Raw genomic sequence first — 26,418 nt, 5'->3', positions numbered from 1 at the left:
CTTTAGATGCTAAAATATTACACTGCTTGTAGAGGTGTGGCTCATTACAGGTCAAAAAGAAATATGTTTAGCAGTAAAGGGTAGTTGGACCAGACACAAGGTCAATCCTAGTCTATCCTGCTTCCCATAGTGGCCTCTGCGATGCCTCTGAGAAGTGCACAAGAAGGATTCAGAGACACGAATTGTAGCTTATAGTCATTGATAACCCTGTCTTCCATGCATTTGCCTAATTGCTTCAAAGCTACGTAAGCTAGTGGCTACCACCACATTTTGTGGTAGCAAATTCCATAAATTCTAGAAGGGCAGGATGAAAATTAAGCCAGAAGGTGACAAGAGAAGCCTTCATTTCCAGGGAAGATAGTAACAAACCCCAAAGGCAAGACAGCAGAAGCAGCTCCACAAGACTCATGCCAGTCTAAGATGGTTCTATAGAGCCAAAAGAAAGCCACTGATGGAAACTAGCACCACAGAGGTACCCCATACTGAGAAGACTCCCCAATGTGAACATGGCTCCAGCTAGTACCCCCTTATGAAGCCTGAATATCCAAGTAAGATCAGCTGCCATAAAAATGTCAGATGTCAAGTATTATTCCTTGGCCTTTTATTCTTTTTCGGCTATTGACAAATCAGGTTTTAAAAAGGCAGCCTAGACTTAAGCAAGACTATCATTCCCATAACCTGACACAACATTTTCCATGTGTACACCTTCATGGCAGCCACCTGCAAGCATTCCCTGAGCAGCAAATGTTCTCTGGCAACTTTGCCACCAGATTTACTTAATGATAATGAGAACCATGTGTTAGAATACTGTACTGCCTGCAGTGCAGACTGCTCAAAACTGCCTGGGGCTTCAGACTTGATGATTAAATTTTGGTACCTTCTGTCTCAACGGAAGGGGCAGCTGTCTCTTCTTCTTCTGCTTCTCCTTTTTCAGAGACTTTCAGCTCCAGTTCTTCTGCCTCTTCTTGATGCAAGCGGCACTCTGCTTCTGCATCAGATGGGATGTCATCTGCTCCCCATTGTTTTTCACATGGAAAGGAGCAGAACAAAAACTAAAGGATCTGACATGCAAATCTAGAGTGTCTTCGTGGTAAGATTTCACTGTGCCAACCCAGAGTCAAGAGAGATGAGTGAAATGATGGCTGTGACAGTAAGATCTGAAGGCAATCAGATGGACGGAGGGTGGCTGGCTCACCTTCTGCACCTGATTCTCAAAACGCCGCCCCCCCCATTAAAACAATCTGCTGGCCAAGGACTTGGCACATTCTCTGAATAATTAACATAACCTTTATTACTTTTGTATACCCATTTAGCATATGGCTAGCTCTAGGTCAATATTGATAGCAATAGGTTCTCTCCACTCATCTCAGAAGCTTTCTTGAGCACCGCTAATCCTCAAATGAATAAAACATTACAATTGTAATGACAACTGTCTCCACACACATTCACACACTGCTAAAACAGCACATGCACTGAGCTCAAATGTTTTGGGGTTTGCTAAGTCTTGCACAAAATACAACCACTGCACCCGTTTGAGACATGACTTTGTACTACAGAAACTACGTTTGACAACACACTAGGGAGTTTGTGGTCCCATACCATCATCCAACTCTGCACCGGTGTCCCCATCTTCAAGAGCTTCTGCAGGCTCGGTGCCTGCCTCATCTTCATAGTCGTTCTCCTCACACAGGGCTAGAATAAATATGATACATAAAGAAACGGGGGTAGGGGAGAAAACAGATCTATGTAAGTTCAAGTTCTAAGTTGTACTGTGGTCTCTTCAGAAGTCCACTTTTGTGTGTGAAGATCTAAGCGCCAGAAACAGTAATATCATGTGATGCAGACGCTGCTGAACTATACCACTAGTTAAAAGTGAGGTGTGCTGTATGTTTGTATGCTGCCCCCATAAAACCACACTTTGCATATTAAACCTAGCATGTCAGAGAGAAAACTATATAGAACATTTTTTTTAAAAAAAACCTAAACAAAACATGGAAGCATTCAAACCTATTTGCATTTGAAATGGTAAAGCCAACCTTGAGTTGCACTATATTACACTACTGATCATATAGCTCAGCTCACAGATACTTTTAATTGGTTCACTTTACCCATCTCTGCCCTGAAATTGCCTAGGCGACCTCTTAGATCATAATCTGAAAGTCTATGACACCAGATTTGTTTTCTGTTGGGTGCATTTTGTCTTGCAAAGCAGTAGTTTCAAAGCACAGTCATATTTGGCATACGTTTACCAGACTTTGGCTGGTCTGTGCAACTATCCAAAGCAAGCACTGGTTGGGTAAACTGGAATATAGCATCTCAGAGACTAAAAGAATTGGCACTAAGTGATGCAACATTTTGGAACATCCTTTTTAAAAAATGAAATGTTGTAATTGCCCAAGCTATCATGCAATTTCCCATGACTGCCCTGTTAACATTATCAAGATATATTTATTTTATTTATTTATTGAATTTATATACCGCCATGCCCGAAGGTCTAAGGGCGGTTCACAGAATAACCTTAGGCTGATTCACAGAATAAAAATAAAGACCTCAGAAGTCAGTGACATGTTTAATGGAGGTACAGATTGGGAACACGTTGGTGCAAACATATATTGGTGTGGTGGAGACACGTACCTATTCACAATTATTGTACAAGTATGCATTTACACACACCAGGCAGTTAAAGATGAAGTGCAAAGGGATAAAAGCTGTCACACCAAAATTTGTGAGCTATGCACTACTGTAGCCAGAAACGAATGGAGCCAACATTTTGTCCAAGTTGGTCAGCAGCCACAACTGGGTAAGGCGGTATGCAGCCGTCCTGTAAGCTCTGCTGTCAGAAGCAAAAGGTTTTAGAAATGCACTAACTACATTCATGCAAAACTCAGGTGCCAAATCTCAAGTAATCACTTTTCTATTATGCAAAATTAAGTTTCTAGCTTGTAAAAACCTGGTTCTTCTTTCCTAAAATGCCCTCAGTGACAGGGGTTATTCTGAATAATAAGTGCAGGGAGGGAGTAGGGCATTTTCCAGATGTTTTAGACCGCAGCTTCCTTCAGTCCCAGACAGTATGCTAAATGGCCACAACATCTGGAGTGCCATGTTGGCTACCCCTGATCCAGAAGATGGTCTGGCAAGAACAGCTAACATATTCCATCTTTCTCTCATATTTTAGGGTTACAACAAGCTTCGGTTTGTTAAAGTGTTTTCTCCTCTTTGAAATGAGGCCAAATTCAGGGGGTGCCCAGGTTTCTCTCAGGAATAGAAGAACTTAGAAATTCACAACTAGGGGCCGCTGTAAATATGATGCTTCCCAGTCGCTGTGATATTTTCCAGCCAGGTGCCTGGGACTACACCCGGCTCATGTCTGCCATATGCACATGGGCTATTGTAGCATAGTGGCTGTGAAGAAAATGTCTCTAATCCAAATGTCACCTCTGCTATGAATTCAGAGGAAGCTACAAGGCAAGCTATCGTCTCTTAAAATGAGCTGACATCTACAATGCAGGAATAATCTTAACCTATTTTACAGGATTAATGAGAAAAAGATTAATGATAGAAAAATGTAACTTGAATCCTTTGCTGTATAATGCTATATAGTTCTATATAAATGGCCTTATTATTATTATTTGCATAAAACAACCTTCAAAACATAGAGGGATCTGCATAGCTTCTTTGAAGTGCCACGTACAAGAAACGTTAGATTTAAATTGGTCCTAATTTCCTACTGCACAAATGAAAAACCCGTTTCCTCCTCAACAACAGCTGCAGTTCCTTCATAATACACATGGACCTCTTTTTTGTTTGGCCTGCCTTGGGAGAGGTTAACGTGGAAGCCTAGTTCATGCAAGAATTAACCATCTCAGTGAGACATGCAGCCTCCTCCCTTCTCCTTCCTCCCCAACCCAGCATGCAGTAGCACCAAAGGCATAGATAGCTCCATGGTTAAAAAAGGGCCAGCAGCAGCTGGAACACTAAAATTCCGGGCAGGTGGGAGCACCAGCAGTGGCGGGCAGGGTTACTTGTGAGCTGTAAAACAGAACATCAGCAAAACTACCTCCTGGGACTGCTTCCAGCCACGCCTGCACTGCCTCGTGGCGTATGGAGGGAAGGTCCGATGCTGAATTAAAATAAAATAAAATAATAATAAATTTCAAAGCAACGAAACAAACACTTTGAAAGTGAAAACATCTGAAACGGAAACATCAAGGGAGGGAAACTTCAAGAAGAGCAGACAGACCAAGGAGACACCAAACACAGGGAAGACCAAAGTCGTCCCACCCCCTGCTCCGAAAGGCGGGGGGTGGGGGGAGAAAGATGAAGCATGAATCCTTGAAGCATGAGTAATTGCTGCAGTGGTTTTTGCTACCCACCTGCAAGGAGAGGTGGTGCAAAGATGTTCGTTTCTGGTTGCAGATGAATCCTTGTCCGAGCTCTGGATCAATCAAGCCTCACTTAGACTACTGCGGGCCATTTCTTTCCATTCAAATCACAACAGTCCTGCAAAATGTATCCCTTTCCCTATCTGTATTATGTCCCCGCCTCCCTTTGGATGGTTGAACTGATTCTTCAATTCCCATGCATTTAATGCATTGATGTGTATGAAGTGCTGTATCAACTTTTCCCAAACTGTTGCCTTCAAATATTTTGGACTACCACTCCCACCAGCTCCATCACAGTGGCAAACGGCCAGTGATTGTGTGACTTGTAGCTGAACACACCTAGAGGGTGCCAGGTGCAGTCAGGCACTCAATGGCCTAAGTCCAGCACAAAGTTAGGCTTACTTAAACTCAAGGATTTCATTGGGTTTATGTATGCCTAACTGTTGGGTTTAGAACAGTGTCCTCACACCAAAGGCTCTTCAGTTCTCTATGTCTTCTGCCAAGCTTATCTGTTACAGACTCATTTGATGCCTGCATTACCCAGAGTGCTGTTCCCTATTTCCTAATAGTCCTTCAAAATCATCAGGTTCTTACTTCTCAAACCTGACAAAGCCTTTCCTGTAGAACTGTAGACAATACAAAGGAGTGACTTTATTTCTAATTTACCATCTTCTGTATGGTACTCCTTAAGCAAGCCCTAGTCTCTTTTCACCATTCTCTTGTATTTGTTATTTATGTGACAAGGAAGAGTACTTTTATACTAAATTATTCTGTGGACAGTAAAAGCAGCTTACAGTTTATAAAAATCAAGATGGTGAATAGGATAAGAGGAAAGAAAACTCAGAAGATTCCAAGAAGGGCACACAGATTCAGATTCTGGGTCACCAGTGAAAGTTTATGTAACACACTCATGTGGAATAAAGCAAAAACAAACATCTACTTCTCTTATAAAATTTCCTAGGTCCCGAGATTTACTGGCATTCCAAGTTCAATTTTTAATTTTATTTTACTTTGAGAAATAAGCTCTCGGTGTTTGGGACTGGGCCTTCTCAGTTTTGGCCCTGTAACTTTAGAACCAGGAAAGAACAATTCCCTTGACCTAAAAAGGTTTGCTATAAAAAAAGTTTGAGACTCCCTGAGACAGACAGATTGAATATGCAGTTGGATGATGAAAGGCGTGGCTGAAGACTAACAGCACCTATGTGAGGCTTCCAAAAAAAACAGGAGAATTCTGGCTGGGAAAATTATGCAGCCAGAGGTTGAAGGTTAGGCATTTCCTGACATCTGAAATGTGTAGAGAATGAAAAGATAACCTTTCTCTTGCAAAGAGTGTCCACATGACCTACTCTAATTAGAATTTATTTTCAATATAAATCAAACACAGAACATCCATTAAAAGTTAGTTCTATATTAGAGGGAAGACGAGACACTGCAAATCATTTGGAGAATATAACCAAAACTGAACCTAAACGGACTACAGATCCTGACAGCTTTGTAGCAGCAACATGCTGCTCTCTGAATACTAGGCACATGATGAATCCCTGCAGCTGAAGAATTACCTAGAGAGAAGTCTGGAACCCACTGCAAGAGGAAAGTAACAAGCTGCACAGTTATTGTGCAAAGCAATTACTTTATGGGAAGTACCTTAGCAACACAGACCTGGAATGACATAACAAACATCAGCTCCAGGCAATGGCAAAGGCAGGCACCTCCTGGGAGCTCTGAGCATAGGAAAGGGCCCACTATCCCAACAGCAACAGGTTTGCTTTGCACAGAAAGTCAGAGGCAATGCAAGAGAATTTTCAAGTTTCCACGCCCTGCTTTTTTCTGGTTAACGAGGCCCACAGAGAATGCTTTGTATGGATTTCCCTGCAAATCCTGCATAGAATAAGGAGCATTGAGCAATACCTCTTTCGCTACAGGCAAGATACTTAAAAGCATTCAGTGTCAGCTTTTAAAAGAATTATCCAAGGAAGAAGAATCCAGAACTGTCATAGGCAATATTTGTCTTATACTTAGGACATTTCCCCTAACGTTTAAGAAAGAGCAACCTTCTTAAAACTTAATTATTTAGCACTGCGTTCTCTATTCTTCTTCAAACATTTCTCAGTCATGCAGTAGATATAAATATATTTAAATAAATGCAAAAGTAAAACTTTCCTCTTCACAACGAATATACTCAACTCTTTCAGATTCTCCAGACATAATTTGGCTTCTAGGCCTTTTATCGTTCTTGTTACTCTACTCTGGATCCCAAATTCCAACTGAGGTCTCCACAGTACTGATGTTTTTTTTAAAAAAAATGGATTGGCCTTCCTATGTAACTTTCTACACCTCTCTGCTCCTGATATTTAGGGACTTACTTGCTTTCACATTTCTGACTTGCATTAGCCATCACCACAAGCTCTCACTAGTATAGAACTGCTTCTATCTGCTTTAGGAAGCCCAGAACACTTAAAGGCCTGCTCAAAGGACTGCCTTCCACTATACCCCACATAGGCATACTAGCAGACATCCATCATTGCAACCCTGTTCTCATACTTTTTCACCATTCCATGGCATATTTTCAGGCTCCTTAAAGCCACTTCCTAAGCCTAGGTGCCAAAACTTCCTTGAACAAGCTTCTCAGAGAGAGGACCATCTCTGGCTATGATATCTTTATTAAGTTCAGAGCACCGGGGAAAGTAAGACACAGCAGGAAGTGCCATGAGCCTCTCTTCCACTCAGCCTCAGCAAGGGTGGGATCACCTTTCTTATCTTCTGTCCACTTTAAGATTAAGACACTTCTGCTCATATTGAAGCTGGTTGAAAGAGGAAACCAAGACAATTCCTGCTCTCATATCCTCCTCTGTACCTGGAGCCTAGTAGGGCACTTAGCACCTAGTAGGGTTCCTTAAATCTTCTCCTTCCTACCTAATGCTAAGCAAAACCGTATCAGATACCAACTGTATTGTCAAAAAAGGAGCTGACATTGTACTATCTTAAGAAAATCGGCACTTCTTGCTTTTAGACAAAATTTGAGATCCACACAGCTCTAAGTTGTGGACACAAAGAATAACAATTTGTTTTCAGAGTTAAATAAAATTCCGCTAAGACTTCCTGCTAAACCATGCCAAGGGTCTATCAAGTCCTGCATTCCGATCTTTCTCCTGCTACAATTAGATCCTTATAAGTAGGAGAGCATCAGAACGTAAATGTAACCAGGGATGCAAGCCTGGAAGATTCCCTTTTGATGGCCTTTGTAAGCAACAACAAACGGAGACCAACCTGAAATGAACATTAAGTGATATTAAGACATTTGAGAGTTGGCCTTTCTGGAGATACAATCAATAGGGAACAAATGTCCTTGTGATGGAAGGGGTCAACGCAGCAGACACGTTTACCTCTGGAGGTGGAGGACTTAGAAGTAGGGCCCAGTTTTTCCTCCTCCTCTTTCTGACGGATGTGTGTCCAATGCACATCTGCCAAGATCTCCAGTGGATCAATCGGATTTACTATCTGCTGCAGCCTCAGGTTTCCAGCTAGCAGACAAGAGGCCAATGGTGGATCATGTTGATGGAGTGGCAAGGGATAAAAGGGAGGAAAAAGAGAGGGAAGGAAAAGGAGCACACACAATAGGAAAGAAATGCAGGGAAAGGGAGGGAAAAATGAAAGAAGTTACTTGCGGAGATCAGCTGGCAAAAGAAGACAGGTAAAATTCAGCATCATGCAGGCATATGCTCCCCTCCAGACTCACTCGCCCTCTCCCACACATGCACAGACAGGACTGCAGTTTGGAAATTCCACTCCATGCCAAAAATGGTTCAATGGTGCATATTATTAATCAAGAATTCACCATCTCTAAGTTTTCCTTTTAAGTATTATTATAGGAAAAAGTCACAGTCTGTTAGTAACTGGATATCCATGTTCATAGAAAAGTACACAAACCTGCACTTTTTAGCATTCTTTGCTTAATACTAAGAAAACCCAGGAAGATGACATTACAGAATGATTTATATATATAAAAGTGACTTCTTTTCCAGACAAAAGCATTTCAAAAAGTAACATGACTGTCCTATTTTTAATTAATACCTTTCTAATTTGACACAAATTGAGTTATAAAACTGAACTGTGGAAGGAAAAATGCTATTCAGAAGTGAGTGATGAATCCTGGTGGCCACATGGCACCTCGTGCTGTCAAGTCCCCTTGATGCAAGTCCTTGGGTAAGTAGAGTTAGTGTTTATACCACATCACACAGCATTAGGAGTTAGAAGGGTGAGTTTCAACCAGCAAGAATTGAGAGTAGAAGGGAAATTTATAGAAACCTAGCAAGGCTTCCAAAGAGCAGGCCTCACCCTATCATCCCAAACTGTACCTTCTTATTCTCAATGCATTTCACCATTCCCAATTTCACTTGGCCAGTTAAGAGACCTTAAATGAACATTTCTCCAATGGGAATTTGTGTGTGTGTGTGTGTGTGTGTGTGTGTGTGTGTGTGTGTGTGTGATACAGATGTTTATCTGAGGGCAGCTAATTGGCCTTGTTAACAGTCATTACTCCTGTGTCTTTTATCTGATTTGTACAATAATAACTGAAACTGCATATAAAGCACTGAAGCTTTTTGTTTCAGTATATCATGCATTCTGCAAAAAAGGAACAAAAGGCATATGGTTCATGAGATAAAGTAGGCATCTCGGCACCTTTCACAGGCTTGACCTCTCTTCCCAGAGAATCAAAGCAGAAATAGGAACAGAAGATGGACAGAGGCATCCTCTCTTTGATCACAGAAGTCTTTAATCAGACACACAGATGTTGCATTTAATGCAAGAAAGCAAACAAACAGAATTTGAGCTGTAAATTTACAGGTTTTGTTCGCTCCTTATCTGGAAGTTAACAGTAATTCTCAATTACAACTAATTTGGTGAAACAACTTAAAAAAAATATGTTGCTTCATGTGAAGCCTGCTCTTTGTAAAATGCCCCCCCCCCTTTAGGGGAGGTGATGACAATGTGAGGGTACCTTTAAATGTACCCGTGTCCTCTTCATTTGAGAGACGTTGAAGCCAGAGGCCTTGCTGAAGTTCTCTCTCCCAAGGGTAATACTCTCCCTCTACAGCAGGGGGAGTCACACATCAACAAATAGCATTGATACAGAAATTAGAGCAGAACAAAGAAAAAGAGAAGGACAGAGACTCAGAAAGAACACAGGGGTGTTTTAGGGAAATCCAGAAAGGTTCAGGACTGCTTCACCTATAAGAAACCTTACACAGATTTTCACAGATTTCATGTACAGAATTAAATGCAATGCGTAGGAACACCACCCCATATGATGAACACCTGTCTACTTTGTTGTGTGTGCCTGTTGCAAAAAACTCTTTCTTCTTCATGATAGGTATATATAAATTAATCACAGCTGTATTTAGGGTTACAAGTAATTTCCTTGCCAAAAAGCATTATCTGTTCAGGGGGAAAAAATCATGCTTGAAAATGCTCTTCTGTTCCAAGGCATTCATCAACTAAATTTCTTTCTGATGTGCAAATTTAAGTGAGCTGGTGGTAAAGGAATTCTGAGAACTTCACATTTGTAAACCTGCTTGAAGCAGAAGGTGCCGGATTATCTGTCTCCAAGATGCAACTTTACAATATTCAGGTACAGAAATATTTTGTAGTGATAACTCCAACAGCAAGTTCCTTGGTCTGTTTAATAGCACAATTGAAGCTGCCTTGATCTCTGTTGTCTTAACTCATCAATGGCCTTTACTGAAAAGCCACTTTGTTCTTAAACAGGTGCTGCAAGAGATGTGCGAGTTCTCTGGCAAAGGAGGCCCATTTTGAAAGCTGAACTCCTCATTTGGAAGAGCCCCACCCACCAAAGATATATGTCTGATGAAACTGATCAGGTACCAGCCACCACGACAAAAAAAGTGACTTGAGCAGCAAAGCTTTCTATTTCCACAAACAATCCTCAAAAGTAATTTAAAATGCCAACACCCTATAAATCCCTGAAGACTGAATATTATGCAGATTTATGGTTCCCAAACCTTTCAATAACTGAGACACCTGCCTGTTCTGATCTGTAACTGATACTCCCTTAAGCAGTTAATGCAGAACTGTTGCCATGAGATGCAAGCATGAGTATCTACACATAACACTTTTTGTGACTCACTCTTGATTTCCCAACTACCTTAGGTGGTAATCCCTAGTTCAGACATGTGGTTTTCCACCCCCAATTAATCCATGTCTTAAGCAGTCATAAAGGAGCTGAGGGGGGGGAATCCAATTTTTGATCCAAGTGCAGACCCCTATATAACTAAAAGCAGGGGTCCTTCTGGTCTGGAAGCAAAGCTTTGTCCAACCTTTCTGCTATTCACAGGCCTTTGCTGCTGGCTCCTAGTTCTGAGCTGCGATAGACTCTAAACCTATGCAAACACATCCAAGGCCAAATGAATACAGCCTCTGAACATTTCATCACCAACAGCCACAGAAACATGCCAAACTTTTCACTTAACCTATTTACTGAATCACAGTTCCAGCCCTGACTTGCCTCTTCACCCTGCTACTGAACTACTTCCTTGGCCTGCAGGCAAATCAATCTTTCATTACTTCCCTAACCCTGGCAATGGACCTTTGAGCTCACCCAGCTGCCATCATGTAGGATCATAAAAAGCTACCTGTAGAGCATTTATCCATCTAGCTCAGTATAGCCTACATTGTCTGATGGTAGCTCTCCAGGGTTTTAGTCAGGTCTCACCCAGCCCTACCCAAAACTGCCGGGGATTGAGCCCAGGGTGTTTTTGAATGCAAAACGTGCATTGTACAATTAAGCTTTGGCTCTTCCCCAAGCCTTTTGTTATGGAGGAGTACCTGCCTGTCGAACCGGCTCCTCAAATTATAACTCTGTTTTAAGCCTGAATGCAACGCATGACAACTGGGATGCTGCAAGGTTCTATCTTGGGCCCAGTGTTGTTCAATATCTTTATGAATGACTTGGATGTAGGTATGGAGGGGATACTCATCCAATTTGCAGATGACTCAAAACTGGGAGGGGCAGCCAATGCTGCAGAAGACAGAATGGGGATTCCAGATGACCTCAACAGATTGCAGACCTGGGTCATAACTAACAAAATGAATTTCAGTAGGGACAAATGTAAAGTTCTACACCTGGGCAGGAAGATCCAGGTGCACAAATGTAAGATGGGCGACACCTGGATTGCAAACAGTACATGTGAAGAGGATCTAGGGGTTTTAGTAGACCACAAGTTTCGTAGGAGTCCACATGCAGCAGCAAAAAAGGAAGAAAACTACTTCTATTCTAGGCTGCATCAACAGAAGCACAGTGTCCTGATCAAGGGAAGTCACTAGACCTGCTCTATTCTGCTTTGGTCACACCTGAAGTACTGTGCCCAGTTCTAGGCACCACAATTTAAGAAGGATAATGACAAGTTGGAACGTGTGCAGAAAATGGTGACTAAGGTGATCAAAGGTCTGGAAACCAAGTCTTATAAGGAATGATTGAGGAAATGTGGTATGTTTAGCTTGCTAAGGAGAGACTGAGAGGAGATACGATAACCATCTTCAAATATCTAAAGGGCTGTCACATGGAGGATGGAGCAAGCTTGTTTTCTTCTCCTCAGGAGGATAGGACCTGAACCAATGGATTCAAGTTACAAGAAAGGAGATTTTGACTAAACATCAGGAAGATCTTTCTGACAGTTAAGAGCTGTTCGGCAGTGGGATAGACTCTCACAAGAGGTGGTGGACTGTTATTCCTTGGAGGTGTTTAAACAGAGGTTGGATGGCCATCTGTCATGTATGATCTTGCTGAAATTCCTGCATTGCAGGGGGTTGGGCCGGATGACCCTTGGGGGTCCTTCCAATTCTATGTTGATTCCCAGATGTAAATTTGCAGACTGAAAAATGAAAACCTGGAACAGTGTTACAGAGATGAAAACCAGAGAGAGAAAGAGAGTAAGATAGGTTAGAGAAAATACAATTTTAATAACTGCCAGCTTCATGAAGACCACCACCTCGGGCCCAAATACTACTTCTAAAGATTTTTCATGGGACTTCCCAGTAGTCCGTAAATATGAGTCTCCAGCAGGTTTGCAGTCTTTGCACTGACATCCAAGTTTTCCAAAAGAAATGGGAGATGCACTTTATATTTGATTATCTATTCTGTATGATGGCAATCTGTGATCAATATGCCAGCTTGGGCTCCTTCAGGATCAATGGCAAGATATAAATTGAACAGCATTGAAAAAATAAAATTAATATGCATATCCAAATCCATATCATGAGAATCAATTGAAACTATCTACTAACCTTCACTAGAGACTTCTTCCTCTTCTTCCCCCTCCTCTTCTTCTTCTTCTTCTTCCTCTTCCTCCTCTGCTTCATTGTCATGATTCTTCTCTGTGTCCAGCTCTTCCTCACTCTTGCCCTTCAGCATGGCATGTATCCGCACAGCCTCTTTCCAAGGCACACCACCCAGGTCAGAAGTGGGCTGCTGTGGCTGTTCCTCCCCCTCCTCCTCCTCCTCTTCTTCTTCCATCTCGGATTCTGAACTACTGCAGAGGAAAATCAGGAAAGTTAGTAGATGATACTTCCACAGGGTTTTCCCCCCTGTGCGTACAAGCAGATGATTGTTTTAAAATAACCATAGCCAACAAAACAAAACAAACTGCCTCAAACCAGGTCAGAATATTTGTCCATCTATTCCAGGAGTGGGGAACTTTCGGCCCATAGACCAATCTTGGCCTGCAAGCGAGTCCACGAGGCCACTTTTCCACAACCACTGCCACATGTTCCCCACCCCTGCTCTTGACTATGACAGAATGGGGTCATTCAAAACTGAATTGAATCAGAATTTAGCACTGAAACACAACCTACATGTCAATTGTTGAGGGGTTTTATTTCCCACTCCCAGTTTGCAGCCAATTTGAGGTCTCTGTGGTCCCTGATTCCAAAGTCAAAAAGAGCCAGTCATGAGAGGAAGGTAACTAGTGGCCCCCCCACTCAGACACAATCAGCATCAATGGAATGACAGCCTCTTTCATTTCAGCACACGCCTTACTGAGGAATGATCCCATTAGAAGAAGAAAACAACATTTAATCTTTATAGGCCTGTTACATATTCCTCTTAGAAAAGCAAGCTCCTCCTCTCCTGGAGGCTAAATCAACAGGAATTCACCCTTCTTTTCTTTGTCATATGTTTTACCCTTTCCCCCTATCCATTTTTATTGGACAAAGTCCAGCAGGAAATTCTCCAGTACAAAAAATATTTGAAAAGATTAGGAGGTACATATCTCCAACTCATTTCACTTAGAATTGTAGCAGCAAAAGTATACACTAAATTTATCTCATTTTTCTTTTGTTTGTTCCCTGGCAAAAATATTGTTACTTTTGTTGCAATTAAGAATAGCAGTGGGATTCTGTCTTTATTCACACAAACTGTGAAACCTTCCATTTGTTGCTTAGCCATCTATTTTCACAAAAGATGTGGGAACAGGTTTTTCACAACTTTTTAAAACCAGGCTGTTAAGTGAAATTATGGGCAAACTTCAGAAATGCATAATCCTTTTGGGAATTTTATCTAGACAAAGAAATGTTCGTTGTGATTTTCTCAACTCCTAAGAATGTGTTTTTCCAAACATTTGTGTTAAGAATTATTTTTTAAAAACAGCTTTTTATTTCAGTACATTGCCTGACAGATAGCTAGGCCCTCAAGGAGGAATGTTGGCTTTGCTTTGTTGGAAGAAGAAAAAAAGTCAGTTTTATGTTTACTGACACTTAAAAATAGTATGCAACTCCCAGTCAAAGTGCAGAACACATGCTCAAATTACAAAAAAAGTGGAATTCAGGTTCTTTCTTCTAAAATATTTCTTTTAAAGCAGAAAGGATCCTAGTGCAAGCTGTGTTCAAGTGGAAGAAAAGTGAGGTGAAGCTGCTTAACCCCTTTCCACCTTGAGAGGACTTTGTCCAGAAAGATGACCTGTAAATGCCTTTAAAAATGATAAACTAAAGTTTCCCTTCAGCTAAAAATCATATTCCCCAAGTTCCTTTTCCACTCACAGTGGATGGAGGGGGAAAGAACAAGGCCCAGCCGGTCACATCTCTCAGGACTAGGCACCTTCAAGCACACTTTGGCTTGCAAACTGGCTTATGATGCAATTTGTCTTATCTGATTATTTTGCATGGATATGGTTGTTATTTCAATAGTAGCTTTTTGCTGTTATTCTGTTTCATTGCACTTTGTATTACTGCAAGTTTTACTTCAAGTTTTTCAAAAGGTTTGACAGTCATCTGTTCTCTGACTGGCCTATTCCTGCTTAGTGCTTTTTGGCTTGGCTTGTGGTTGTTAGAACTGTGAGATGTATTTTAACTAGCTGGCTGAGAATGTTTTGGCTTCTGTCTAATGTAGTGCTAAGTGCCCCATAAGCACAAGAATTCCTGCTTGCGCAATGTAGAGCTGCCATACGTCCAGAATTTCCCAGACATAGCCGGTATTCGGCTCTCTTAAACAGCATTTGGGCAGAAAATCGCTGAAACGTCTGTGAAAATCTGGACATATGGCAGCGCATGTTGGAAGTGGAGATTTTTCCAAATTTCATTAAAAGTTGCTCAGAAACTTTGGCAAAAAAGGAAAAGAAAAAGCTCAACAACTTTTGTGTCCAGATTTCCACTTTTTGAAATACGGCAACCCTAGCGCAATGAGACTTCCTCCCTTCTTTCCTCTGCACCCCATAAATTTGTTCTGGGTGTTCCCCCAACCCTCCAGAGTAGATTTGGAGAGGGCATACGGCAGATGCAGGTGGAGGAGAGGGGAGAAAGTCCTGTTGCGCATGTGAGAATCCTTATTCAGCGTTGTACTGCATTTGATACAAGCCTTATTGGTTTTTAAGGGGGAAACTCTGAGCCTTTTTGTATTATTGACATTTTTTTAAACTTCTACTCTTTCAAGCCACCTTGAACAAGCATTCTTTAGAAAGGCAGCCAAGTCATATTTTAAATAAATTAAGGCTTTTTAAAAAAGAAAAATAACCTGCTGGGTACATCCTCTTCTGTTCCTTTGTCTAGCACGCTGCTCAGGTTGTGCTCTGCCAAGGTCTCCTCAGGGACTTCTTCCAACTCCTCTTCCCGTTGTACCGAGAGACGGTAATTCTCCAGTTCAATCCGCTCTGGTGTGCCACGCAGTCTCTTTGCAATGCTGGGTTCCTCTACGCCATTTACACTGGGAACTGGGGAACAAAAATTAACAGGGGGGAAAGAGCATTATGAGCATTGAACCGGACTGTGAAAGTATTGTATTTGTTTCCATCAATGAGCCAAATTTGATTCTGGTTGATTCTCCTAATAAGAGATTTGACCATGAAAACTGCTACTAAAAAGCAGGATTTGAAAAAGAACTAATAAGAGGGAATTTCTGCTTTGTTTCTGGAAAATGTCTACCTTATATTGACAAGTAATGCAACATAAGAGGTGTAGGCTTAATTCACACATGTGGCCCAGTGAGGAGACTGTTGGGCAGAGCAACCACCTCCAAGGAGAAAACTGAAGAGGAACCCCTTTCTTTGCTATGCTCTATTTCTTCCTACTAGAGTTCAATTGTTGTTGCTGTATTTTTTAAACCTAGGGGAGCATTCAAAAATGGTATACAAGTCTTCTCTCCCACCTCAGTCTGTTGCATGCATATATATGTTTATGCTCATTGGTTTGGATTAGGGTTGCCAGACACCCGCGGTTCTTGGGGACAGTCCCCGGATTTGCAAATCTGTCCCCGAACAAAATCCGTCGTCATAATATCCCCAGATTTGCAAATCCGTCCCTGGGAAGCGTGGCAGCGGCAGCCTCAGCAGCCTGGAGCCAGTCTCTTAGTGCAGTTGGCTCTGGCTGGCTTCAGGAACTGCTCGCTGCTCACTGCCGTGGCACCCGCCATTTTTCCTGCACCACGACAGCGAGCAGCTCCTGAAGCCAGCCAGAGCCAACTGCACTACCAGGCTGGCACCTCCTGGCAACAGCCGCCCGCCCGTGACTCCCAAGCCTCCCCTGATCTGTGAAAACAAAGGGGGAAGGGGGAAGGAGATCAGGGTAGGCTCCGGAGTCACGGGCACGAGGAACGCCGTTGCCCAGTCTCTGCGCATTTATGTTTCACAGGGTGCAAAAGAAGGGCTTTACACCTTTATACAATATGCATGTGTGCTTGGGCCCAAGGTCTTTTGCTTCACCATCCCCACTACTGACTCCCTGTTGCTACTCAGCTTCAAAAAAAAAAAAAAAAGGGTCCCCAGATTAATTTTTAAAAATCTGGTAACCATAGTTTGGGTTAATAAATACGGAACTGCTATCACTTCTTCCCTCATTTCTCACTTATTAACATGGATGAGAATCCCCTTTTCAACTCTAAACAGAGCACTGAGTGAATCATTAACTACCCTTACTATGAAAAAGATGACCAATCAAAGCTTATTCATATTTTTGTCCATTTTCGTAGGTATTTGCACCAGAGCTATGAAGGGTAAATAATAGAGGACTTCCGAGTTAGCGCGATCAGCAAATGGCGCAGGAATTGGCTCAGTGGAAGAGGGGTCCTGCCGCGGCGACGACGCAGGGACCCTCAGAAACCACAGGCGCTGAAGCCTGTGGACTTGGTGACTCGGTGGGCACCATTTGCGCCCCCTCCGACTTGCAAAGAAGCCTTTTTAAAGGCTTCGGAGCGGGTGGCGGAGAGCGGCGTGGTGCTGTGAGTAGACCGCTTCTTCCACGGAGTGAAGCCGCAAGCCATGGCTGGAGAGCGCTGACTTCTTTCCTTGATCATTTGGACTACAAAAAGTAACAACCCGTGAGTAATACGGAAATTGGAATTAAAAATCTCTTTTAATTGAATTCGGTACGACCGGGGGAGGTGCCAAAAGGAAGTCCGCCTCCCCCCCCCTTGCAGACAACTTAAAGCAAGAATTAGATAACTAAGGTCGAGAGACTGTCTTCCTCTCTTCGAGATAAAATTTTTTAATATAAGTGGATATATAAGTTTATTACTGGAGGATTAGAACTGAACGTTAGAGTTGAAGTGTAACCCCCCCCCCCCGATCCAGGAGCGATCCGCGAGAGAGCCTGCAGAAGATATTTACAGAGTTTGACAGCTGTCAAATGAGCTGTCAAAGTCAGGAAAGTCTATTTTTTGCTACTTGTGCCGGTTATTTTTGTTACATTGGACTGTAAGTTTTTGAAAATAGAGAGGAAATAAGAACAAAATAACCTGATTGTTGGAGAAAGAATACTTAGTAACCAGAATCCCTCTAGAGGGGGTTCTGAGATATTACAATGGCTACAGATGGAAAAATACAGGCAGAGTTGGATAGGGTGTTTGATTTCCTGGGAAAGCTGCAAGAGCAGAGTGATGTTATGGCTACAAATCTTACAACCTTGAATCTTAAAATAAACAAATCTGCTGAAGCGGTTAAGGACTTGACTCAAGAAAAATCTGCAGCTGGAAAGGAAGATACATGTGCTGTTTTGGAAGAATGCGAAGGAGGAGCTGAAACGCTACAAGTGAAAAAGGACAACCAGAGGCCTGTTAAGTTGGAATATAAGGAAAGCAAGGTTTGGATGACGAAAATTTGGTTTGAAATGGAGAATGAAGACTGGGGATTTTTCCCTATGGGGAGTCCGGAAGACCTATGGATTACAAATTTGATCAAGGCGAAAACTGGAATGTTTGGGACATTTGGGACACTTGGACTTAGAAAGAGTAAGAAGCAGGACCTGGACTCTTTCTTTGAATATGGAGGTCTGGTTGGAAAAAACATGGACCCTATTGGGTCAAAGATGCTCCGAGATCTGATGTTCAACATAAAGGACTGTCAAAACCGGCTGAAAGGGACTGAGAGAGATTTAAGGGCCTCGGACGTGATAGATCCAGGCTGAGAACTGACAGAATGAAGGACAATTTCTGGGGATCGAAACTGGGGGAGGGGGGGAAGGCTTTGGAATCCAAAGGGGCACAATTATATGTCTTCATTTGATAGGTTGTCTTGTAATTATTTTAATAATTGGGAACCTCGTGAAAGGGAACTTGGGTCGACCTTAGAAAAAGGGGTTAATGTCGAGTATTAAAATGAGGTTTAGAAGCTTAAAACTGGCTAATTAAGACGAATTAAGTAAAATATTAATAAGGGATAATTTGGGTATAAAGAACTTGCTGAGCTAAATTTTGGAATTGGGATGCAAGAAGGGGAGGTGGGGGAAGTCCGGGAAAGTGGTTAAGAGAATAAGGTTTTAAAAATTATACGTGTTATTTGTGTGTAGTGTCGATGTGTATGTTTATGTTTTTGTGTTTGTCTAAAAAAATTTGAGAAAACCCTAATAAAAATTTTATTTAAAAAAAATGAAGGGTAAATAATAATAAAATCATAGAACCATAGAATTGTAGAGTTAGAAGGGACCACGAGGGTCATCTAGTCCAATCCCCTACTATGCAGGAATCTCAACTAGATCATACATGATAGATAGTCATCTAACCTCTGCTTAAAAAAACTCTAAGAAAGGAGAGTCCACCACCTCTCATAACGATGATAAAAACCACCATTGTCAGCACCACCGTAACTAGACTCTGCCAAAATCGAGTTTTGTCATCTCCCAAAAACAAACTTACAGAACCAGGAGGCCTAGTCTGGAAATGTGGTCTATCAATCTTAGCTTACATAGCAAATGCAAAATGAATTTTGGGTAATGAAAGTGCATTGGGTGATGCAGGAACCAAGATTTTAAAAGTCAGTGAATCTCGACTCCTGTCCCCAAATTTTCAGGGGCTTAATATTAATGTGACATTTCAAAACAGGTTGCATAATGACCAAGTTCACATTTGCACTAGCATATAAATTTTAACAACTGCTTCTGTTTTGATCTGTTCCATGTTTCTAGCAACAGGACTATAAAATTCAGAGCAGGAAGACAACAGGAATAGGACATGATACAAGATTTTGTTAAGTGTTAGGGCCCTGGCAAAACTGTATTGCACTGCAATGACCCCACTGCAATTATGTGCCTGTTTCCAGAGCACATAAAAAGGGGACTGTTGGCAGGATATGTAGTTACTGGAGTATTTTTACCATTCCAGGAAGAAGCAATAATTAGTTCAAGTTTAAGACGTTCATAACACAACGATGGTTAGCAAGAAATGAGGTTAGTTTTAGAAACAAACTGGATAAATAGTCCTGTTAATGTTCATTTGATAAAGGTAAGTTTAACTGTTGATAACTGGAGTTAAATACTTATAGTTAGGATCACATTTCTATAATAGGGTAACATGATTGTTTAAGATGGCTTAGTCTGTAGGTTGATATTTTTATATTATAATCTATGGCTATTTTTGTGTGTGTTAAAAAAATAATTTCATAATATATGAATTGATTTTAGATGTCAACACAGTAGACACTTATATCTTACTCAGGCTTCGTTACCACAACAAACATATACCAAATAACCAAGTTATGATTTACATAAATCTTTCAATACTGAATAGTGTAGTTGATTCCAAAAGACATTTATGGTTTAAAAGTGTTACACACTTAATGGGAAGGGCATAGCTCACTGGTAGAACATATGTTGTGCTTGCTGAAGATTCCAGTTTTAATCTACATGTCCAGTTAAAAGGACCACTGTAACAGATTTCTGAAAGTCCCAATAACTTGGGAGAGATCCTGATAGTTTGAGTGGGCAACATTGGCCCAATCTGATTAGTTGTAAGACAGATTTATATGTGTCTTATACCAGTGACTACCGTAAGTTTTGCACTCTGGGCAAGTTACAACAGCAACCATCCTATCAGGGTTGTTGCAAAGGCAAACTGAGAAGACAGTATTTAGTAGTTTTATATGAAAAAGTATTCAGTATACAGCCTCACTATCCATCCAGCCATCCACCACCAAAGGAAGCTAAATAATTGGCACATTTACTATTAAAGTCAAGCAGATACAGTACCACTATTACACCAGTATTGCATACAGATGCGTCACTTAAAAGTTCTATTATCCTGCTGCATTATTTTATGGGTAAATGTGCTAATATGGCAGTTAAAAAAAATCTGGTTGTAAGATGTAAACATCCTTAAATAGACAAGTGTTTTATTCCTCAACAGTTTTATGTTTTGGAAGCATTTGGCGATGAGCAGTACACAGATCAACCAAAAGGAGCTGTTTTTCATAAGTGTGCAGCCCGCTTAGCTGTTTTGTGAAAGCTGACAGAAGATTTATTTATTTCAATCCTTGACCGAGCCAACTTCTTGGTAGAAGGAATGCCAGGGACAGAGATAACATCAATCCTCTGACGTGTCCTTTGGTTTTTCCCCTTGTATAGAATGTTCCTAAAATAATCTCCATTTTCTGTGACTTTTTAAAAAATTAAGCAAACTGACAGCTATTTGTCTGAACACCACCCCCGCCCATAAAGTCAACCATCATTCCCCATTGCAATTTTGACAAAACAAATCAGGGACTGACTGGGTTGTTGCCTCCTTTGCGATGGTTCTGCAGTGAGGGTAGGAAGCTACTCAGCAACTACTGTTTCTGTGAGGTGCGTGGATTAGGGTGGGCAGAAAGTCTGAACATACATAAGCGTTTATACTACACTTTATGCTGGCTGAAGCTGACGGGAGTTGTAGTCTAAAATAGCTGGAGAGTGCCAGGTTAGGGAAGTCTGTGTTAGAGGCCTCATGTACTTTGTCCAGGATCTTAAGGGCTGAGCAGCTAATTTTGTCAGTACCAAGCAGACTTTACACTTGTTTGTAAATGGCAGTAGAATGTGAAACACAATAAACTGCTTTTGAGAATAAGAAGGGGGGGTGTTCAAAAGCAATTTGCAATATAGCCCCCCCCCAAAATTAGCTGTTTAAAAAAACAATGACGTCTACATGGTTTTCTACAGTGTAGGAAGAGGAATACTGGATAATTTGCTGTAGATCAGCAAGAGCTTATGACTCCCAGTTGTTCAATAACCACAGCAAAAAGTTTCCCACCCCACAAAGGCGGCAATTAGAATCCCTGACCTGTACTCAGAAGTATATTGTCAATTGCATATGCAAATTACTCCAGTGTCTGGGGTGGGTAAGTAGGTAATTGGCTCTGCCATTTTGTTTCTAGCTCTGCCCTTCAGTGATTATTTTGTGCCTGGCTCCAGTTGACAGAACTCAGCATTTCAGGTTTTGTTTTTTTAAGTAGATCTCATAAGACTTCCCATGCTCGGTTGAAGTGTTTCTTTCTTTTAACCCTAGCCATTCTCTCTCTAATCCTTACAACAAATCTATAATATATGCCAGTGTTATCTATATACTGTAGACATGGAGGTCGAGTAGGGGCTAGATCTGAGAAGGTAGCGGCTTGCATGGTGGAACCAGGGACACTCTTTTTCACAGCTCAATCTTTTAGCCATTATACTTGGAATCTGGGAATACATTATAGTCTGGGAATCAGAAGTAGAAATCAGCATTTAGTATCTGACGTGGAAGCCACTGAGAGAAAACAAGCCGTCAGAGAAACTAACCACAGAACTGCAAAGTGAACAGGTCAAACTGCATCTTTGCAGCTTCAGACCAGGCCACTGTGTTTGATAGAAGATCGGTCACAGGAAAGCAAGAAAAACTATTAAGAGAATTCTTAAATGAGTTTTCTTAAATCTTTTCCCACATCAGACCTACCAGGGCTTTTAAAAAAGGATCATTTTGTACCGTGCTGAGCAAAACTATACACAAACACAATTAGTTTGCATATATTGCCTTCTTTTGAATTATTTGTTTTGTTTGTGCTGCTGGGCGCAGGAACGGAAGCCCCACAATACTGACCACAGGGCATCCTGCTCAGTCCCACCTCTGGAATCCAATATTTTGCAAGCACTGCTCTTTTCCCATATACTTCGAAGCCCAAAAGGTTCTGCTGGAAGTAAATTGTCAGGATGTTCAGTTCTGTGCTAAACAATTCTGGTATTGACTACTTTCCATGCATTGGGACAGGGACAAATACTTTGGGTTAGAGGGAACTTCCATATTTTTCCTTGGTGATCCATTGTTTGGCTGTAATCATCAATTAACAGTATGATTGTTCCCCCATTCCTTTCTCTCAAAACACCTCCGTAACTGGCTAGCATTTTTCAGTTTCTACCATGGCTGACAAGGACTACAGCTCAGTGATAAAACACATGCTTCACATGCAGATGGTTCCAGGGTCAATCTCTGGTATCCTCAGTTAAAGGATCAGAAAGCAGGTGAGATGGGAAAGTTTTTTGCCTGTGACCATGAAGAGATGCTGTCAGAGGAGACAGTGCTAAGCAAAAGGGACCAATGATCTGGCAAAGGAGCCACATGTGTTCCTAAATCATAACCTGATAAACTCCGGTCAAGTTATGTTGCTTTCAAATCATTGGCTTCAACAAGTGTCCAATCTAATGCATTCAATCAGGGCAGCTGCCAAATAAAACTATCAATGGCTGCATTTACATCAGAAGCATTATAGAAGCTTCCAATCCCTTGATTAATTAGAATACATAAGGCATTCTTTTTTAAAAAAAGGTCAATAGATGTCAGGAATACATTGTGCTTTTTAAACACATAGCAGCTAAGTAAATATCAGTGTGCACAATTCTATTCTGTAAGGTTGCCAGAGGCATCCAGAAAATATTGAATTCCATAAAAATCAACAAAGCTTTGTTGAGAAAGGTCACCTTCATCATCTTGTGATTTCAAAAAACTGAGCCAAATCCTTGGTACAATACCAAGAGATAGCTCTTAGAACTCTGACCAGCCCACCATCTCTTCTCCAGTCATTCTCTCCTCCTCCCCGCCCCCCCTCCCCACCCCGGACCACATCATTTAATTTTCTTGGATGTTTTTACCTGGTTGGTATGTTAAACTCTCATAATGACTCATTTGCCTGGATGGAGAAGAGTGTTTGATGTGTGTAAAACTACACTACTGTGCCAAGTTGTTGTTGTTGTTTATTTATACCCCGCCTATCTGGCTGGGTTTCCCCAGCCACTCTGGGCAGCTGCCAACAGATTAAAAACAGAATAAAATATCACACATTAAAAACTTCCCTAAACAGGGCTGCCTTCAGATGTCTTCTAAAAGTTAGGTAGTTGTTTATTTCCTTGGCATCTGGTGGGAGGGCATTCCACAGGGTGGGCGCCACCACCAAAAAGGCCCTCTGCCTGGTTCCCTGTAACCTCACATCTCGCAGTGAAGGAACTGCCAGAAGGCCCTCAGCGTCCGGTCAGAACGATGGGGGTGGAGATGCTCCTTCAGGTATACTGGGCTGAGGCTGTTTAGGGCTTTAAAGATCAACACCAACACTTTGAATTGTGCTCGGAAATGTACTGGGAGCCAATGTAGGTCTTTCAGGTTTCGGCAGCCACTTCCAGTCACCAGTCTAGCTGCCTAGTCTAGTTAAAATTATTCTGTCCATTTTTGCTTCTGATTCCACCGGTCACCGGCATATAACTTGCAGAAGGTTGACTAGAAGGATAAGTAACACTTGGGCTGAAAAATGTCCCCCAACCCCTAGTGTACACAAACACCACTTTTATTTTCAGGTACCCACAGAATCATCCAGGAGCAAGATTGTCAGAACATGTGAGATGCCATGTGCATTTCACATAAGTTTTATTTGGGTTTTCTTGAAGCCTATCTGTGTAGTGCAGGGAAGGAGAACTTGTGGCCTCCAGATCTCGTTGTACCACAACTCGCATTAGCCCCAGTGGTAAGGGATAGTGGAAGGTGTAATCTAACATCATTTGGAGAGCCACAAGTTCTCCATTCTTGGTAAAGGGGCTACTGGCAGCGGCCCTATCCCACTGTGCCCCTGTGATTGGGAATTCTGATGGCACAGGGTTCCTGATCACAATGAGGAACAAGCACATTTAGTTGAATACACTTACAATTCTCCTGAAATTCTTCTTCCCACTCAGTGTAAGTAGGTGTGTGTGGAGGGGAAGCACACACATCACCACATGGATAGATTTTAGGAACATCTGAAGAGGGTCTATGTGCAGCACTGCTTTGCTATATCATCATCCTGTCTTTGACTACCATAAAGTCCCCTATTTGCTAGGGCTAGGCTGATGTCAGGCTTGCATTATATATTTTGTATTTTTATTTGAACCCCAGGATCCACCAAGCCTTGTGTGAAATATATACACTAAAATAAAATAATACTGTAATAAAAATGTTGAACCCAGGAATTTGTTTTGAACTGGACTGAGTCCAGAAGATGGTGTATAGGCAATACGTGCAAAATAACATCCAAATGACATAATAAGTTCTTATTCCAGACTACCATTTGTATAGAAGGTGATAAATAATTTATGTTAACTGGAAGGTTTTATAATGCGAGGGGAGACATGTACATAACAAAGCTGTACCATTCAGTTGCAAATGAGTCTTTGAGCTTCAAACCTTGTGCAATTTTATTTTGTTAGTCAGTTTTTCCAGTATCTCGTTATTATGAGTCTGTCTGCTATGCTAGTAAAAGAGAACTTATTAGAGGTTTGAGCTGTAAGTTAATATTTTCTGCCATGAAAAGACTGAGCTGCATAGACTCTGGACATTTAGAGATGTTTTCTCCAGTAATTGCTTTTATTTTGGCAAATACTTCCTAATAACATAAAATGATAGTGATGATGATAGAATTGGACTGAGTCATAAGTCGTTCCACCCAAAAGTATCCCCTCTCCTGCAACACAGTTCCTTCATTTCACCAGTATAATTTAGCAGGGGATAGCATTTTTGTTGTTGAAGTAAGATCGGATTGAAATTACCCAGAGATCTACCAGTAGGATAATTCTGCCCACTGCTGTGCTAGAAGACAGCAATTGTATTATTCATCCTGGCTCCTGTGTGGCTATACACCTCTCTGGCCCCTGCAGACCAACCTTTGCAGAATGAGAGGCCATGCTCAACAGAAGAAAATGGATGCCCCTGCTTTACATTATAACTTACCCCAGATGGAAAAAGGTGTGTCAAAAGCCTCAACTTCTGGCGCCCTCGCCCTCTGAAGGGCATTCAGCAGTTGTAATACTAATGACATAGCCCTATGTACGTCTACTCAGAAGTAAGTTCCACTGAGTTAAATCTGGCTTATTCCCAGTTAAATGCATGTAGGATTACAGAGTCAATTAGTTACTTTAAGCAGAGTTTGAAATCTAGTGTCTGTACCTTTAAATTGATGAGTTGAGTTTCTAGACACCAGATTTTTAAAAAAATATCCAGGAACTTGGCAACCTTTACATTCTGCCCCATCTTATCCTATCTGTTCCTTGTCTCCCCAAAAACAGTTTAGCACACGGCCTGTTTACAAAGCATGGGAGAAGTACTAGAGAATGAATGTCACCGGTTGCCTAGCAACCACCCTATGCTGGTTCAGCCATCTCCCTCTGGCCTAGTCCCAGGCCCGAGCCTTTTAGCCTCAGTAGAATATGAGAAGTGGAAGCCATTAGCACTGTTTTGCTGTTTTTATGTTTGCATCCGTTTTTTATGATGCTGCTTTATTGTTGCTCTGAGTTTTTTTAAATATTAAAAGAGTTTAAAGTAAATATACTGCGCCATAATGCATATCTATATCCTTAAGACTGTGTGTGTGTTACTCTATTAACTACAGTACCTATATGACTGTTCACACACATATTTGTGACAAACTAGAAACACGGGGAAGTTGCTATATTTTGGATACAATACAAACTTTATCTATGGCTGTTTCTTCGTTGTTTTAATTCACTGTATTAATTCATTTTGTTGTATTAATTCATAGGATGTATTTTTGATACGGGCGCAGGTTATCAAAACAGCCTTGTCTATAGGAGGAATGTGGACTCCAAAACTAACTTAACTGGCTCCATAATTGCTTCTGGGCCCAATTCCAAGTGCTGATAAACGTTACATAAACCCAATTCCAAGTGCATTTGAAACCTTACATGACCTGGGGTGGAAGATGCCTTAAGAACTGCCTTTGCACATATGAAACCTACTTTCTCACTTAGGTCTTCAGCTGAGTCCCAAGCTCTGTCCTGCTGTCTTTTC

The 26,418-nt window shown here is 41.5% G+C and overlaps 1 protein-coding gene across 50 annotated transcripts in view; it reads right to left on the bottom strand.

Annotated features, from left to right (window-relative positions):
- MICAL3 (microtubule associated monooxygenase, calponin and LIM domain containing 3) overlaps positions 1-26,418 on the bottom strand; it is a 197,538-nt gene that overhangs the window by 38,313 nt on the left and 132,807 nt on the right. For 21 of the 50 annotated variants that reach the window (XM_083460864.1, XM_083460892.1, XM_083460867.1 and 18 more), the window contains 7 exons: positions 15,403-15,598; positions 12,684-12,928; positions 9,382-9,471; positions 7,766-7,903; positions 4,058-4,120; positions 1,600-1,692; positions 878-1,009 (listed from right to left, as the gene is read on the bottom strand). In XM_083460864.1, coding sequence (XP_083316990.1) covers positions 878-1,009; positions 1,600-1,692; positions 4,058-4,120; positions 7,766-7,903; positions 9,382-9,471; positions 12,684-12,928; positions 15,403-15,598 — 957 coding nt within the window. The remainder of the gene's footprint in view (positions 1-877; positions 1,010-1,599; positions 1,693-4,057; positions 4,121-7,765; positions 7,904-9,381; positions 9,472-12,683; positions 12,929-15,402; positions 15,599-26,418) is intronic. The other 29 variants (XM_083460881.1, XM_083460887.1, XM_083460889.1 and 26 more) reach the window with 6 other exon arrangements.

Source organism: Podarcis liolepis (assembly GCF_965112155.1).
Source record: "Podarcis liolepis genome assembly, chromosome: 10".
NCBI classification, from domain to species: domain Eukaryota; kingdom Metazoa; phylum Chordata; class Lepidosauria; order Squamata; family Lacertidae; genus Podarcis; species Podarcis liolepis.
Note: the sequence above shows the minus strand (reverse complement) of the source record. Positions and strands in the feature narration are given on the sequence as shown.